The 18,700-nt window shown below is 54.0% G+C and overlaps 1 protein-coding gene across 1 annotated transcript; it reads right to left on the bottom strand.

The window, feature by feature from the left end:
- Positions 1-17,506: 17,506 nt before the first annotated feature.
- On the bottom strand, positions 17,507-18,247 carry LOC124673464. Its single transcript, XM_047209542.1, has one exon. The coding sequence runs from the start codon at positions 18,245-18,247 to the stop codon at positions 17,507-17,509; it is 741 nt and encodes a 246-aa protein (XP_047065498.1).
- Positions 18,248-18,700: the final 453 nt, after the last annotated feature.

Here is an 18,700-nt window from a genome sequence, read left to right on the forward strand (position 1 = left end):
CGCGGGCAGGGAGGCGGCGGAAGTCATGGGTGGATCGGGATTAGGTCTTGATACCATGTAAAACAGAATTAGGAACGCTCAACTCCCAATAGGGTTGGCGTAGCGTTTGTAGAATTTATATTTATAATGTACAACATGTATAATGTTACAGATACAATACACATAAGCTCTAGGTATATATACAGTCTAGCATCCACCATCCTCCGCGCCTTCCGCTCCTCGATCGTCTCCAGCCGCGGCGACCACGGCCTGTCCCTCGCTGCCCCCACCAGCTGCTCATAGTGCTTCCTCAGCTCCGGCGTGATGCAGATCAGCGCTCCGTTCTCCTCGTCGTCACCACGGCCACCACCAGCCCGGCTACCCGTGAGGCCGTGATGGCCTTGACGATGAACTCCTCCGTGACGCTAATCACCGTCCGGCCGTCGCGCCGTCCTTACGTACTCGAACAGGATCCTCCCACCCGCGGCCAGCGACGCCGCCCGGCCGCCGACGACGAGGACGAGACGCCGCCGCGGGCGCCCTCGTGGCGTTTGTCGTAGGAGAGCGCCGCGAGCGACCCCGCGGTGACCGCGCCCAGCCCTGGGAGGGAAGCCGGTCTACGGGGACGACGACGTACGTGACGCCGGCCTCGATCCGGTCCTCGACGGCGAGCACCGGTACCGGGCGCCCTACGCGGAACCCGTCTGCCAGGCAGACCACGCGTCCGCCGGCTCCGTGCTCGAACTTGACCTCCCCGGCCGTCCTCCCGGGCTTGCAGATTGCGATCACGAGCTCACGACGAGGTTTGGTATATAATACCCATGGCGAGCTGACTGTGGATACAAGTAGTGCTGCGGGGTTGACATGAACGTGCGGGCGGTGTGCAGAGGAACGGATGGGCTGCGCGCCGCGCGCGGCTGACATGGTGGAAGTCCGCGGCATTTTCCTTGGCGATTTCTCCCGAAGGGCATTGGCAATGGCATGCGGAGAGGAAGGAGAGGATGCAATGCAAGTGGTGGGCGGGCTTCGTGGTACGAGGTGGAAAGGGCGGCGCTCGCCCTCGTGGCTGCATCTGCGTCCGAAACTGGGCGGCGGCTGGTCGATCGTGTAGTTGCCGTGCCGGCGAGGGTTCGTACTCGCATCTCTAGTGACCTGCTTGAACCGTGGACGGTGGTCTGTGCATAGCTGCTGCTAGTCGGCGAATGGTCAATGGCCACTGGTTATGTCTGGACTCGAGAGCGTTCTACACGTACGTACGCTCTCTTCTAGCTATGACCCGAGACACATCGATCCAAAAAGACCTTTTTTTTCCATTTTCAACTTGCTTCACGTGCAGGCCGCACCGCAAGGCCCTGACGTGTCATGATGCAACCAAACTGTCAGGATTGAGTCACCGTATAAATATTCCTGTTCAGGATAGGATAGGTCCGGAGCAAGATAGACAATACATTCACTACATGAATAATGAGATATGCCGACAAACTTTGCCGTCGGCATAAGCCGAATTGTCGTAGGAATTAGGCTACCCGACTGCCACTCTTGGCATATGGGCAACCCAAATCTCGCATCTGCATAGTTGCCTAGCCATTGGTATAGCTCATCTATGCCGATGGTTTGCTCTGGCCATCGTCATATCGTGGCCTACGACGCGTAAAGGGATGTCACATCTGTCGGCCGGTGTTGTCGCCGGTGCTCATGATCGCCTATGTGAGCCACCTCCTCTAAGAATAGTTGATGAGAGAGGCCGAGAGATCAAAAAATCTCATAGCCAAGGCCGCACGACGTGGGTCGGACATGCATAATTTGAGTTACTGTGGACGTGGGGTGACTCAAGGTGCTTGAAGAATTGCAGAAAGTTAACTATCGAATGAAAGCCTCGGCAGCTGAAAATATCTCTTCTATGGGGAGCTAGGGTTTGCACCTATCAAGAAAAAACACACCAAGATAATTAAGTTTATTTTGGTGCTTCCTTTCAAGAAAATAAATGAAAATGCAATGAAAGAACAATCAACGATTTTCTAGGCTTAATTGAAACATTTGTTGTTGGAGAACTGGAGGAGAGAGTATTCTACCTTCCGGTCATTATTAAATAAAAGGTTCTATTCTAATGTTAGATTCATTCATGTACAATCGTAAATGTGACAAATAAACAATTTATACACATCTAAGAGTCACATTTTTACAGGGATATCTAAAAAATGCAAGTTCTACTTGGTCATCCGTTCCGGTTGTGTTTCAAGAGAAAGTTCTTCCTCACCGTCAACACTTATCGTAGTTATCGAGATAAATTTAAGGAACTACCAATGAGATTCCTTAGGGTTATAAAACATGAAGGAGATCCACTATTGCATCCTAATGTGAGTTTTTTTCATTAGAAGCATCTTATAGATGTTTTCCAAGAAGACCTGGTCTAATCAACAGTTGGACAAATTTTTTATACCGAACTTTTCTACTTTTCTGTAACTCAAATTTATTAAGGTACATTCATAAGAAGTATAATTCTCGGTTACGTTATTTGGGGGTACTTGATGTAAGATCTTCCAATGTTGCTAAATACTAGTTGTAGTGTTATTTGGTATATCGGTGCAATGCATTATTGAAAAATATACTCCTTGTTGTGCTCAATTTAAACTACATTCCGTAAAATGGTGTTGTATATGTAAATATCTCTAAGGCATATCATTTAACAAATATTTTAGTACCACTTTCTAGTGTATGATTTGGTGAGCATATTTATATAACCTTTGGAGTGTGAATTAAACCATTGTCATGATTATATACAATCCTTTGTGGTCACATGTGTCTTTCTAGTGTATGATGTGGCATGTTTATATTCGAGCCTTTAACAATTTTATTCAAAGTTGACGATAGTTTACAATGAATTTTGAACGAAATCTAATTAAATTCATCTTCGTTCGAAACGATGATGATGTCGTGCTCCTAGCAAAACAATGACAACACATGATGAGTGTCGTTGCCTAATCGACGGTACCTCGGAGGAGGGATCCTCACGAGGGGGAGAAGAAGTAGGGGCCATAGGGCGGAGTGCACACGGGACGGTGGTACGCGAGTTACCCAGCTTCGGAACACCTGCACGATGACAGGGCCTACTGCTGCTTGTCTGGAATTATCTGGGCGCTTTCGCGTTGTTACAATGAGTTGTGGTTGTGCCTCTAGGGCTCCCGGGATCTGGCTTATAAAGGCGCACATATCTAGGGTTTACACGGAGAGTCCTAGCCGGATTACAGATAGACTAACTACGGTACAATATCTTGCCGTGCACGTCACGGATCCGCCTTCCATACACGTCGTCCTGGATCCGGGTTCCTCATGGGCCTCCATGGATCCGGGTTACTTCTATGTCGGTACGGATCCGGCCCGCCGATCCCGGGCTGGACTTCTTCCTTCATGATCAACAAGAATCGGGCCGCCCGATGGGCCACATGCCTCATCACCGTCTCGTGGGCCACCCGGGCTTGCCGGATCTAGGCACTGTCGATGGTACACCTATGAAGTATACCCACAACAGTAGCCCCCAGAGTTCTCCGAGTTTCACCTGCAGTTTCCGCCTTGCTGGTTCATAATAATCTCCGGCAAACGTTGGTAACGCGGAGAAACTTGAAGAGCTCCAACTTTGCATTTTCCTTTTTTCCAACTTATAGCCGGAAAATACTCCCACCCCGCGGGACTTCATCCATCGACGTCCAAATGAACATCTCCGGGTTATTCCTCGCTCGAATGAGAGTCAACGTATTTACCCGGAATCTTAAGAGACTCAAACGGCTTCGGAAATCCTTCATTTTCAGATCATGCTCAATAACGGAAATTCCGTATTTCCCGCGCACAACTTCCTTGTTTCCCGCGCTAAAATTTCGCAGATGCAAATCTTCAGCCGGAATTTTCGGGAGTGCATGGTCAATTTACCTCCACGTCGTTTTACCGCATTTGACCTAAACACGTGTCATCCATCCAACGGCGCGACCGTTCAGTTTCCACCGTTGGATCCGGATCCCGAATCTCCGAGCGCGGCCTATAAATACCCCGCGGCTCGGTAAAAACTCATTCTTTCACCCCCTCTCACCACATCGTCTTCCTCCTCGCGCCTGCGCCGCCCGCCAGATCTCGACTCCGGCGAGCTTCGTCACGGTGAACTTCGCGCGCCGCCGAACCAAGGCTCCCTCGCACCAAGATCCTCACGGTTGAACGAGAAACTCGCTCCGCCGCCGATTCGTGGTCACGCGGGTTGATTTCCTCCAAGTTCGGCGACCCCATCTCTGCCGGAGCTCCGTCGAGCCACCGCGCCATTAACGGTAAGTTCATCGGCTTTGTAGAAGACAACCTAGTGTAGAAGATAGGTTTAGTGATCCGGGTACTCAAACACTTTGTATGGGTGCAGCCGAAAGCATGCCACTCGAATCGTCGCTTTGCACTGGTAGCTCTTCGAGTAGCCCGGATCCAAATCAGATAGAACCCATATGCCCGGATCCCATATCATTCCTGCCACCGTATGTTTCCGACATCAGACTAGCTCAACCTTTTTCCGCATCTTCCAAAGACCGCTCCACGCCGGATCCCCACCCTTCAAGAGCTCCAAGAAGAACTCGAAGGACAAGCTCGGATGGCAGCAAAGGTGCAGGAGGCGGAAAACAAGAAGGCGTCCAAGGCCCGGATCCGCGAAGGAGAACGAGGTCAATGGTGGCCTTGCGAAACCACCGATGCTGAGCTTAGAGAGCTCCGTAACGAAGGAATGATCTCCTCGCATTGGAGCTTCACACGTGATTCCATCGTCCCTAAGCCGAAGCCGGAGAAGTTGTTATGACTAAGGCTTGGGTGGAACGCGGACTTTCACTTCCTTGTTCGGAGTTTTTCCTCTCCATCCTCGGCACCTACGGGCTCCAGCCCCACAACATATGCCCAAATTCATACCTTCTTTTGTCCAACTTCGTGACTCTCTGCGAAGGACATCTTGGGATCCGGCCGGACGTCAAGTTGTGGCAGTTCTTTTTCCGGTAAAGAAAGAAACCAAGGAGAAAGCTATGGTGAACTCGCGGAAGCATGACATTTATGCTCCGCCCTAGTCGCATGTACCCTCCTCATGACTCACACGAATCCGTCCGGCATCGGAACGCCGGATGGTTTTATGAGAGGAACGCCTCGGCACCGAAGGTCCATGAAGGCCTCCCCGGCTTGTCAACGAGCCTCCGGAAGAGCTTGCAAGCCGGAGCTTCGTCCCTTCGCTCGCCCGCACCCCAATTCCGGAGAAGGCTGCGCGGAGAATCTCCCGGCTGGTCCACGACGGACTAACCGGAGCCCAGCTCACACTTAGCTGGTTTTCTCGGAGAATCCAGCCTCTACGCTATAACGCGCGCCCGATGTGCGCCTATACCGAGGCGGATGATCTTCTCCGAGTAACCCGCCACGACCTTCCGGCCGATTCTCTCGAAAAGAAGGATCAAGACACCGGTGAAGATTCCGAGGGGCCAACAAGTCCCGGAGCTGACCAAAGACATCTTTACAAACGACCGAGTGTCCTCCGGTAAGCTTTGTTCCTTTCTGTGCTTCAAACTTCACGAGTTTTTAGATGTTTAACTTAACTTTTATCCATATTCCTTCCAGCTCAACACTTTGGCGGAGGAAGACTTTCGCGCTATTCTCCGCGTCCCCGTCACCGAAGACACGGCGGAGGAGGTTCCGGACGACGACGAGGAGGAAGAGGAACAAGCGCCCGCAAGGCGGCCCCTCGACCTACAAAGCGTCCCCGCGCCAAGGCTTCCGGCTCTGAAGCCGGAGCTAGCGGCGAGGCCTCCGCCAAGAAACCGAAGACGGTAAAACCACCTCCGCTAGACTCAAGGAAAGCGGAGCGTGCACGCATAAGGATGCTTTCGACGGCCGGCCAAGGCACGCGCCCCATCATCCCCGGCGCCCCGTAAGTTTCCGAGTCATGATGCGATTTTAACTTAACGAAATTATCTCTTGTCTAAACCCTTTCACTTGTTCGCAGGAATCCGAAAGTCACTGCCACGCGGACCACCAGCCCAAGAGCCCATCACTAAATATATGAAGAAATCTCCGGCTATTGGTCCCTCTACCCCGTTCCACCAAGCGTCACCCACCCAACTCCCCAACCGTCGCCCCTCGGCGGATCCATCTCCCCCACTCGCTCGCAACACTCCACCGGAAATAATTCCGGTTAGCAGCCGAGAATGTGGGCGATGAAGATCCTAAGGCCAAAGGCCCAGCCCAAGAGGAGGCGGGAAAACAAGTACAAGGAGAGGTGGAAGTAACTTCTTCTGAGAAAGCTGGAGAAGGTGCTGGCGACATGGTCGTTTTTCCGAAGAACTTTGGAGATCCGGCTGACATCACTTCCACCCCAAAGGCCTACGCCACTAAATTTTTCAACAAGCTGATCGAGGCGGAAAAGTGGGAGCTTCAACAAGACCTCGCTTAACGCCATGCTGAACAATGCTCGGGGAAGCCCGATTCCAGGACGTCGGAAATCCAAGACTTCAAGAAAAATGTTGGCCAGTTCTGCGACCAACTCATCTCGCAAGCAAAAGGTACTCCCCAGAGTAGCCCCCAAGCATGTAAGCGGAAACTGAAAAAGTAGTTAGCGCTTAGATGCTTAGAGAAAGATTACTTCCGGGAAAGTTTTTTAGAATGAACCAGTAGCCCCCAAGCATCATGGCGGAAAGGTTCCGGCAATGATGCTTTAAGAGAAACCACTGTTACAGGCGGAATTTTTACTCCTGCACTGTTTAAAATTTACAGGAACAACGAGCGCCGCACTACGAGCTGCACAAGAACATTGCCTTGCGAGCGCCGCGTTACTCTGAGTCAGGCGGAGAATATCCGGACCCTGAAGGATGAAAAAGCAGATTTGGCTAAACAACTGGCGGACGCCCAAGGTTGGTTTCCGCCTTCTTCGTCATTAACCAAATTCCGACTTTGAACTTATTGTTAACTTATATTATTATAGGCGCATCCTCTTCCCTTGCTACAGCCTCAACCGAACTTGAGAACCTGCGCTCCTCGTACCAAGAATTGGAGACGAAACTAAAGGAGGCGGAACTTAAGAGGGAGCAAGCCGAAAAGCAGCTCGCGGAGAAAAACTCCGAGCATATCAGGGAAAAGGGCGAGCTGGTACTAAAAAAGAATGCCGATAGCGAGACCATCAAGAGGCAGCAGAAAGAGATTGATGGACTCCGGAAATTTATGAGGACGGCGGAACAGCACTGGGACTTGCTCAATGAGAACATCATGGGTACCAATACTAGCACCTTGCCCAGATATTTGTTCCGACGTTTTACTTTATGCTCAAAACTGTATGCTTATATCCTCACTGTTTTATGCAGAGCCGCTTGGGTACTCGGAAGAGCGCCGGAATTTGTACCCACGTGACGACCTCCTTCAACTTGCAGGCGATGACTGCAAAGATCTTATCTCCGCCTCCCGCAAGATATGTTATAACTTATCCATCAAGAGGAGCCGCACTTGCGACGTCCGGAAACTTATTAGGAAGATGGACGTCCTGCCGGAATCGGTGACAGATCCGCAAGCATCCTCAGCCCGAGGCGCAGCTGCAATGGCCTTAACCATGTGCCTGGCACATGCTCCGGATCTTGATCTTGATGAAGCGACCACGGGCATTCCTCCGGATGCGGATGTCAACGCGCTACTGGATGCAGTGAGCGGCTACGACACCCGTATCGGGCGCAGGATCCGGCACGAGGAATTCTACGACAAGGTCGTCCTCCCTGCTGACGAGCCCTTAGAAGCTGAACTTCAGAAGGAGCTTGCTGCGAAGGCGCGACCTGCGGAATCCGGAACTCAATTTACCTGGACCAGCTCCAAGGAAACTCCCCAAGAGGAACCCAAGACCAGTGAAGAAGATGTGTCTTCTCCGGCCGAAGGCGCCAAGGCACAAGATCCAGAGGGCAAGACTTCTCCGGCTAAGGGGGAGTGAGAACTTTTATTCCTGCGGGAGAAACAATGCATCATTTTGGCCCCAGCGAGGGTTTGTAATAAAACTTTAAATTCTTAAGTAGCTAGGAACGAAACGATTATGCATGGGGTGGAAACACTTATCCTGCTATCCGTTTAATATTATGTGCATGTTTCGTTTTATGTCGGAAAGCAAGTGCTGATCTCGTTATTTTCCGGCTTGCCCGCTTGACCTTCCACGAGCCGGAAGACCTTAGCCGGAGATGCTCGCCAGCGGCGACGAAGCCCAATGGCAATCCGTCCATAACCGCGGAAACAAGCCCCCGAGGCATAGGTGCCGGAAATCGCTACTAGGAATCCACGAGTTCGCAACAGATAACAACTTAATCAGAAAACTTAAGCTTACGTCCTAAAGGACGATTTTAGAAATCACAACTTTTATACACGCCTAGGCGGAAAACATCCAGCTCTGCGGTTTTAGTCGGAAAAATATACACGATCTAAAATGAACAAGTAAAGGAGGTAAAAGACTCAAAGAGTGAACCATAAGCTTTATTTCATTGATCATGTATAACTATTACAGAGTTTGTAACTCGGAAAAATATGCTAAGTGTAGAAAGGACGTAGCTGTGCTATATTCCAAGGGCGATCTGTTTCATCGTAGATGTCATCCGGATCCTCACGCTTGCGTTTCCGGCGCCAGTTAGCAGGTCTATCCCTCAGCTCGCGGAAATCGACAAGGTAGTACGATCCGTTATGAAGCACTTTGCTAACGACAAAGGGTCCTTCCCATGGAGATTGCAACTTATGGTCTTTCACTTGTCGAAGGCGGAGGACCAGGTCTCCGGCCATGAAGGAGCGTTTCCGAACTCGACGACCGTGATAGCGTCGGAGCTTCGCTGGTAGATGGCGGAACGCCGGTTAGCTAGATTCCGAGCTTCTTCGATCAGGTCCACGGATAGCTGTCCGGCCTCGTCGACTGTTTCATCGTTATAGGCGGAAACTCGCGGTGAATCATGGATGATGTCGGAGGGAATCACGGCTTCGGATCCGTATACCAGGAAGAAAGGGGTAAACCCTGTTGACCTGTTAGGGGTAGTTCGCAAACTCCACAAAACAGCGTCCAGTTCGTCAGCCCAAGCTCCGGCTGCTCGTCGCAGCGGTTCTTCGAGGCGTGGCTTGATTCCTGATAAAATTAGACCGTTAGCTCTTTCGACTTGACCATTGGATTGTGGGTGAGCCACAGATGCAAGGTCCAATCGAATCCCCATTGTCTCACAGTAATCCTTCAATTCTCCCTGAGCGAAGTTTGTGCCATTATCTGTGATGATGCTGTGTGGGATGCCGAATCTCATTACGAGGCTGATGACAAATTTTAGTGCCGTAGCACCGTCGGCTTTTCTCACTGGCTTGGCCTCGATCCACTTGCCGAACTTGTCAACGACGACCAGGAGGTATTCGCAACCACCAGGAGATGATCTTTTAACTTACCAACCATATCGAGCCCCCGCATCGCAAATGGCCAGGTGATAGGTATGGTCTTCAGCTCTTGGGCCGGAGCGTTTGGTTGAGTAGCGTAGTACCGACAACCTCGGCAGGTCTTGACTATCTTATCAGCGTCTTCTTTAGCCGTGAGCCAATAAAAGCCTAGCCGAAAAGCTTTTGCAACGAGTGATCCGGGAGCGGCATGGTGCCCGCGAGTCCCCTTGCGTGGATCTCTCTGAGGATTTCAATGCCATCTTGATTGGAGACGCATTTGAGAAACACCCCTGTTGCGCTTCGTTTGTAGAGCTGTCCATCGACAATTGTGTAGGATCGTGCTCGTCTGATGATCTGGCGTGCGAGGACCTCGTCCTCCGGCAACTTCTGATCGATGAGGTAGTCCAGGAAAGGCTGTGTCCAAGCCGGAATGGTGGCCAATACCTCTTTAGCCGGAGACACCGCCACTTCGGGTTTTCCGGGTTAGCGCCCTTCACCGAGGGTATCCGGAGGTGCTCTAGGTAAATTCCGGGCGGAATTGGCTTTCTGCCGGATCCGAGCTTGGATAGCATGTCTGCCGCTGTATTGTCGTCTCTTCTGACGTACTTGACTTCGTATCCGAGGAAGCTCTTGGCGATCTCGTCAACTTCGTCTCTGTAGGCCGCCATGACGGAATTTCTGGCGTTCCAAGTTCCGGCTACTTGCTGTGCCACCAGGTCGGAATCTCCGCAACAAATGATGTGCTTGATCCCTATTTCCTTAGCGATGCGCAGACCGTGCAGTAGAGCCTCGTATTCCGCCATGTTATTTGTAGCTTCGAAGTGGATCTGCAGAACATACCGCAGTTCTTCTCCGGTAGGGGACTTCGTGGTGACTCCGGCTCCCGAGCCTTGATGCTGCTTGGATCCGTCGAAGTGCATGACCCATGTTTCGGTTCCGGCTCCGGACTTGCATCCGGAGCTTCGTCCAATCCGCAACGAAATCTGCCAAGACTTGGGATTTGACCGCGGTCCTTGGCTTGTAAGCGATGTCGAAGGCGGATAATTCGATGCCCCATTTAGCTGTCCGTCCCGTTGCGTCGGCGTTGTTGAGAATTGTTGACAGCGGAGCTTTGCTCACAACTCGTTATCGGGTGCTCTTGAAAGTAGTGTCTCAACTTCCGGCTGCCTAGGAATACTCCATAAGCTAGCTTCGGAAAGTGAGGGTATCTTTGCTTTGACTCCGTCCGCACCTCGCTTATGTAGTAGACAGGTCTTTGGACGTCATATTCATGACCTTCTTCCTTTCGCTCCACCACGATGACGAGGCTGACGACCTTGTTGGTAGCCGCCGGATAAAGGAGCATTGGCTCGACTCTGCTGGGGCTGCCAAGATAGGTGGGGAGGTAAGTATTTCCTTCAACCCACGAAGAGCTGCGTCGGCTGCGTCGTCCCGGCACAAATTTGTCCGTTTTCTTCAGCAGCTTGTAGAGAGGTAGCGCCTTCTCGCCAAGACGGCTAACAAACCTGCTGATTGCTGCGACGCAACCAGTTAGTCGTTGCACATCTTTGAGACAAGTTGGTCGCTTGATGCACAGGATTGCCTTGATCTTTTCCGGGTTTACCTCAATGCCTCTGTGAGAGACTATGAAGCCAAGGAGTTTTCCGGCTGGTACGCCAAAGACGCACTTCAGCGGATTCAACATCATCTTGTACTCGCGGAGGTTGTCGAAGGTTTCGTGAGGTCGCCGATCAAGTCGGATCCTTTCCGGGTCATGACCGCGATGTCGTCGACGTAAGCGTGCACGTTCCGGCCTATCTGGTCCTTCAGGCACCGCTGCATCGTACGTTGGTAAGTAGCACCTGCATTTTTCAAACCAAAAGACATAGTAACATAGCAGTAAGTACCAAACGGGGTAATGAACGAAGTCGCCTTTTGGTCGGATTCCTTCATCCGGATCTGATGGTACCCGGAATATGCGTCAAGAAAACACAGAAGTTCCGCCCCCGCCGTCGAATCAATGACTTGGTCAATGCGCGGCAGGGGAAACGGATCCTTCGGGCAATGTTTGTTCAAGCCGGAGTAATCGATGCACATTCTTAGTATTTCAGTTGTTCTTTTTGGGTACAAGGACGGGATTCGCGACCCAATCGGTGTGGATAACTTCTATTACAAAACCTGCTTCTAGTAACTTTGCTAGTTCCATTCCTATGGCGCGGCGCTTCTTATCTCCAAAGCGTCGCATAGCTTGCTTCACTCTGGTTTAGCCCCCGGATTTATGTTGAGGTAGTGCTCGGCGAGTTTCCTAGGTACTCCGGACATGTCGAAGGTTGCCATGCGAAGATATCCATGTTAGCGCGGAGGAACTCGACGAGCGCGCTTTCCTATTTGGGGTCCATGTTGGCCCCGACCGAAACCTGCTTGGAAGAGTCACCCGGAATGAGGTCGTGCTTCTTGGTTTCTATCGCGGGCTTGAAAGAGGTTTTCTCGCTCGGAGATCCGCTTCTTGGTGGTCCGCATCTCGGCCGGATCCACCGCGGCCCCGTAGCCTTTCGGCTCTTCTCCGGATATGACGGACTCGCGAAGGCGGCTTCGCCCAACTCGCACTCATGAGCCTTCTTGTAGTCTCCGGTTATGGTGATCATACCATTGGGACCCGGCATCTTGAGCTTGTTGTAGATATAGCACGCCCTTGCGTGGAACTTGTGGTAGGTGGGCCTGCCGAAGATGACATGGTAGGAGCTCTTGAAGGGCACAACTTCGAACGTGATCTTCTCTTCGCGGAAATTATGAACATCGCCGAAAGCCACGGGAAGTGTGATGCTGCCGAGGGAGTTCGCCTTCTTACCCGGAACCACACCGTGAAACTCAGTGGTGCTGTGTTTGAGCTGTTCCTTGGTGAGGTTCATCCGCTCCAGAGTCTCCAGGTACATAATGTTCAAGCTGGCTCCGCCATCCATGAGGCACTTGGAGAAGTCATACCCGTCTATGCGGGGACTCACAACCAAGGCGTAGTATTCTTTTGGCACAGAGGCGGGATGATCCCCCCTGTCAAATGTGCACGGAACTTCCGACCACCTGACATACTGCGGCACAGCCGGAACTGTGGCGTTCAGGAACCGGGTAGCTGATTTTGTAGCGCGGACTGTTGGGGTTCCGAGGAAGGTGTGGTAAGCCCCCACGCTCTTTTTCTCGAAGGGGTTGGATTTTCCTGCGGATCCGGCTTTGGGATCCGGCGAGTTATCATCCTCGTCCATCGCCTCGGAACCTTGTCCTCCTCCTTGTCCTTGTTCTTGCCCTTGCCTCCTTTGCCGCGTGGGCGGTGCTTCCGGGCTCGCTTGTATCCTGCCTCCGGGTCGTTTTTGAGGTCGTTGACCCACTTGCAGTTGCGGTTGGTATGAGTGGACTTCCCTGTAGCCGGATCCAAGTGGGCCAGGCAGGGCATGTCTCTGTACTCCTCGTAGGTTTGCGGGGCGCGGGATCCGCCAGCGGTGACCTCGGTGCCATGCTGCTGACCCCTGCCGGCTCCGCCTCCACGGCCGCGTCCTCTTCCGCCTCCTGAACCTCCGCGTTGGAACGCCATGGCGACCATCTCGGATCCGCCACTCTTCTGGTCATCAGGGTTTTTGCGTTTGTGGCCGCTGTTGTTACCGTTATCACGGTTCTTCTTCTGCTGGTGCAGGGGGATTGCTGTAGCTGCGATGTCACCGCCTGCGTCGTCATCGGCGGCAGTGTGATCACCGGCGATGGAGATCATCTCATCCGAAGTCGGTTTGTTGGCGTTAGCCAAACATGTAAGCTTATGCCTCAGCAATCCTCCCTCTCGCAGTCCACCAATAAAGGCGTACATGGCGAGTGGTGTGATCGACGTTTTCGCACTCGTTCCTCGCATGCCAACCATCGTGTGAGGAAGTTTCTTGAGGTTTCTCCCTTCTTCTCGGATACAAGCTTGTAAGTCGCTTGCCGTGGCGGGTCTTTTGTAGGTGCCCCCGAAGTGTTTCTCAAAAGCGGTCTTCGGGTCGAACCAGCAAAAGATAGAGTTTTTCTCGAGGTCACCGAGCCGGATCCGGGCTGGTCCTACAAGGTACAACCGGAGCATGCGGCAGGCGATATTAGGGGTTCCTCCGGCAAAGGTTACTCGCATTGTAGTAGTCCTCAATCCGGGTATCCGGCCTTTCGGTGCCATCATAATGCTTCAGATTTCCGGGTAGCTTGAGGGAGCTCCTTGGCTTTGGTTCCTCTCGAATCATTCTCGCCAAAGCACTTCGGACCAATGTAGTCGGCTCCGTACTCGTTAAGGCGGTCCCGTGCGTCGCGCGAGCCGTGGCGGGGAGACTTTGAGCGCGAGCGAGATCTCCGGCCATTGCCTCCGCCTCCCCCTCCGCCGCCACCGCTAGGTGGTGGTGAGGGAGACCTGCGAGGTGGGCGGTCCGACTTCTTGCTTCCGCCATCTGAATCTCCACGACCTTCCCGATGCCGACTCCGGCTCCGTGGCTGCCTTCGCCTTGGCGCTGGCTGCCCCGGTTATTCCGGCGAGGCTCCGGTCACGGCTCCGACGAGGCTCGGGTCGCGGCTCCGACGAGGTTCCGGATCGCGGTTCCGGCGAGGTTCCGGGACCGCGGTCTTCATTCCGACTCCTCCTGGGCTCGGGCTCAGGAACATTGTTCCGGTTCCGGCGAGGTTCCGGCGAACGCTCCCTCGTTTCTCGTTTCTTGGCAGCACGTTGTCGCGGATAACAATCGCACCGTGCCCTATGGGCCCGGTGTTTCCGGCTGGACTACGGCGGCGAGGGGGTCGCGGGTAACCGTTGGGCGGAGGAGAGGGGTTGCGGTATCCGTCTCGTCCGGAGTACATCGCATCCTTTCCCTTTCTTGGATCCGACGGAGGCGTCCGTGATGGGACGGGGATCGGATTTGGGTGTTCCCCGGCCCTTCTTCCGCGCTCCGAGGATCCGGTGTGTGATTCATCGTCGGGATGCCGATCGGCGCGGGCGTCCTTCCGCGCGGTAGATACACGGTTATCCGGATTGGATTCCAACCTCGCGCGAAGTATCCGCCTTGCTCCGCTCGCTGCATTGCCGAAGCGACAAGTGTGCGGAGATGGTTGATATCAACTTCTTCGTCCTTTTTCTTCAGCAATTTCGCTGCTTTCAGCATGTTGTCCTTTGGAGTTTCCAGCGGCCGGTGAACTCGCGGGCGTGTTGAAGGCTATCCTGCGAGGCGGAATTGCTTCTCTGACAATACGATCAGCCTCCGCCCGCGCGTAGGTCATCTTTACTTCCCACTCAGCCCTCATGCTCTTGACGTGCTCGAGTGTGTTAGTAATCTCGCGGTCCTGTCCGTCGAAGTTTTCCAGCCCGGCCGCATGATCTGCCCTTCCTATCTTTAATGCAGCTTCGGCGTCGGCGAGCCTCTTGGCCGTGGCCGGCATCTCCTTTCCGGCGGTTTCTAGAGCCTCCGGATCCGCGGCGTGGCCCGGAGTTATAGGTGTGTTAAGAACTGCTCGCGCGGCCACCTCTTCGCCGACAGGATTTCCTCCGAAGGAGAATCCCTTTGGGGTCGCACCCGAGACATTGGAGATCCTTGTTGGGATGGCTCGGATTGGCTAACTTGGTCTCCGGATCCGGTTTGTCCCGGCCGCTGCTACCGTTGCGAGAACCTGCTTCGGCTGGGCGGCGTTGACCTCAGGCTGATCGCCGAGACCATACTCCTCCAACTTGCGCACGAAGTCATCAGATTCCATGGACGGGGTGTCTCCGGAAATTGGGCTCGATTGCCCAAGATCGATTCTTCGACCGGAGCTTCGCTTTCTCCGACGAGCTGAGCCCGATCCGGATCTGCGTTGTTTTCCGGGGCCACGACCTCGCGCGGGACCGGCTCCGACTTCATGAGGGGCGGTTCCGGCGGTATGGGCCAAGAAGTGTACGAAGTGACACCTTTGCTTCTCTAACACCCGGGAAACCCAGTGCGGATCCGCATTGGTCTTCCACCTTTGTTTCCTGCTCGGGGCGGATTGGGTGGGTTTTGAAATTTCCGGATCTAAGGCGGAATCTTCGCTAGGAAGTTCCAGCGTCTCGGATCGGATCTTCGCGACTCGCGTCCCGCTCAGCGGCGGTCGCGTCGGCGCTACTTACCGAGTGGGTTTCCGTCGGAATCGACGGTTTCCCCGATGAAGATGTGTATGCCGCCAACTGGGACGATGGAGAGCTTGACGGGGTCGGTTTTAGCCAGAATCCAACACTCATCCGGAGGGACGATCGGCAGATTTCCGGCGTAAAGGACACGCCCACGGCGATGGTGTCGTCGTAGCTTCCCATGGCGGAACCCTCCCGGTTCCGGCCTCCAGACGCCGCAGGCCCCACGGTGGGCGCCAACTGTCGTTGCCTAATCGACGGTACCTCGGAGGAGGGATCCTCACGAGGGGGAGAAGAAGTAGGGGCCATAGGGCGGAGTGCACACGGGACGGTGGTACGCGAGTTACCCGAGCCTCGAACACCCGCACGATGACGTGGCCTACTCGCTGCTTGTCCGGAATTATCCGGGCGCTTTCGCGTTGTTACAATGAGTTGTGGTTGTGCCTCTAGGGCTCCCGGGATCCGGCTTATAAAGGCGCACGGATCTAGGGTTTACACGGAGAGTCCTAGCCGGATTACGGATAGACTAACTACGGTACAATATCTTGCCGTGCACGTCACGGATCCGCCTTCCATACACGTCGTCTCGGATCCGGGTTCCTCATGGGCCTCCATGGATCCGGGTTACTTCTATGTCGGTACGGATCCGGCCCGCCGATCCCGGGCTGGACTTCTTCCTTCATGATCAACAGCAACTGGGCCGCCCGATGGGCCACATGCCTCATCACCGTCTGTGGGCCACCCGGGCTTGCCGGATCTAGGCACTGTCGATGGTACACCTATGAAGTATACCCACAACAATGAGACTTGGTCTGTCCCTCGGGTCATCGAGATTGAGTGGTAGCACAGGTGGTGTCGCCGACATGTACTCTGACTAGTCGGTGGATGTCTTTTATGCCGTCCGGACCAAGAGAGGGTGCCGCGACAGATTTCTTGTTTGGATCCCCATTGGGACGATGGTGTCGGTGGTGGTGGCGGGGAGTGGGGGCTACTCGTGATACGGGTGGACATGCTCTAATACACCTTATATTCTTGGGCCATTTGTCGGGGCGAAGGTGGTTGCCCATCTTATGGGTGAGTGACGAGGATTAACCTCGGCAATGCCCATAAGTAGGACTCAGGTTTCGGGGAAAAGAGAACGCTGGTGTTTTCGTCGGTATCCGACGTATATTGACTGGAGGGTAAAGTCACCGAGATTGAATTGAATCTAGGGTTTACAATGGTGCTTCAGAAGACAAAAGTTCTGGATTCCTCCCAAGTGGCTCCTCCTAGACCTTATATAGTGGGCTAGGTGTCAGAGTCCAAAATCGGGTTGCTTACTAATTACTTGTCGGTTTACTCTATATGGGCCTATATTTGCCTATTCTATATAGTTCATGGGCTTCTAATTTCCTCGAGGCTTCACGAGCCTTGCATACTCCTTTCTTGGATCTGTACCAGGGATAGAAACATTGAGTACACAATATGGTATACCAATGTCAGTGAGCGGTCTCTCTGACGCCGTCATGAGGATGCGATGTGTTGTTGGAGAGACCGATACACCGACACATGGGCGGATGAAAGGGGAGGTTGAGAGAATCCGTGCATCGAGTAGCGTTGTTAATGGGACACTATTTTTTATATAGATGTACATGACACCGTTAAACACGCTGACATGGAAATTAAATCTCCAATATGCTGTGCAAGGTTCATGCAATGTGCCTACTATATTCTCCCTCCGATCCATGATTCTTATCGTGGTTTTAATTCAAATTTAGTGAACACCATGACAAGAATTATGGAACCAATGGAGTAATTTAAGTGTAAATATCTCAATATAAGTATACATTCAGCTGCACAAAATTATTGAGGAAATTAAGAAAACTGTACACATCGGAGGCATGCATCAAGTATGAATCGTTTGAGCAGACAGCACTTACAAATGAGTACCCAATGTTATTACTGGCCTCTTTCAGGACAATGTAGGAGTTCGCCTGGGTTACACCAGGTCGGGGTCTACCTAGCTCGCTCACTTGATCCCTTGACCAAGCCCAGCAGCCTGGCCGGGGACATCGTCCGTGGGCTGATCACGACGTCCACCATCCTCCGCGCCTTCCGCTCCTCGATCGTCTCCAGCCGCGGCGACCAAGGCCTGTCCCTCGCCGCCCCCACCAGCTGCTCGTAGTGCTTCCTCAGCTCCGGCGTGCTGCAGATCAGCGCCCCGTTCTCCTCGTCATCGCCACGATCACCATTAGGCGGCCGCCTGCCTGTGACGGCCTTGACGATGAACTCCTCGGTGACGCTGATGACCGTCCGGCCGTCGCCGTCCTTGACGTACTCGAACGGACTCCTCCCGCCCGCAGCCAGCGACGGCGCCGACGACGAGGGCGAGACGCCGCCGCCGCGGGCGCCCTCGTGGTGTTTGTCGTAGGAGAGCGCCGCGAGCGACCCCGCGGTGACCGCGCCCTGCCCCTGCGCCGGGAGCCGGTCGACGGGGACGACGACGTACGTGACGCCGGCCTCGAGCCGGTCCTCGACGGCGAGCACCGGCGCGGGGTGCCCGACGCGGAACCCGTCTGCCCGGCACACCACGCTTCCGCCGGCGCCGTGCTCGACCATGACCTCCCCAGCCGTCCGCCCGTGCTCCGCCGCCCGCGTCTCCCCGCCCCACAGCACCAGCCTCGCCGCGCGCGGTCGCCGCCGGCGTTGCCTCCGGGCTGGCACGACGCAGATCCACCGCAGCACGCCGCTTCCCATGGCACGCACCTGCAGCGAGATCGAGCTTGCAGATTGCGATCACGAGCTCACGACGAGCTAGCTAGTTGCGCATTATGAATTCGTTGACACTCGCGGTTGCTATATAATACCCACGGCGAGCTGGCTGTGGCTACAAGTAGTGCTGCGGGTTTGACATGAACGTGCGGGCGGTGTACAGAGGAAGGGATGGGCGCGGACTGCGCGCGGTCGGCATGGAAGTCCATGCGGCATTGGCAATGGCATGCGGAGAGGAATGAGAGGATGCAAGTGGGGGTCGGCGTTCGTGGTACGAGGTGGAAAGGGCGGCGGCGCGCGGTCGTGGCTGCATCTGCAACCGAAACTGGGCGGCGCGGCTGGTCGTCGGTAGGGCGTTTGTAGTTGCCGTGCCGGCGAGGGTTCGTACGCGCATCTCTAGTGCCCTGCTGGATCCGTGGACGAGTCGGCGAGTGGTCA

Source organism: Lolium rigidum, chromosome 7, assembly GCF_022539505.1.
Source record: "Lolium rigidum isolate FL_2022 chromosome 7, APGP_CSIRO_Lrig_0.1, whole genome shotgun sequence".
NCBI classification, from domain to species: Eukaryota; Viridiplantae; Streptophyta; class Magnoliopsida; order Poales; family Poaceae; genus Lolium; species Lolium rigidum.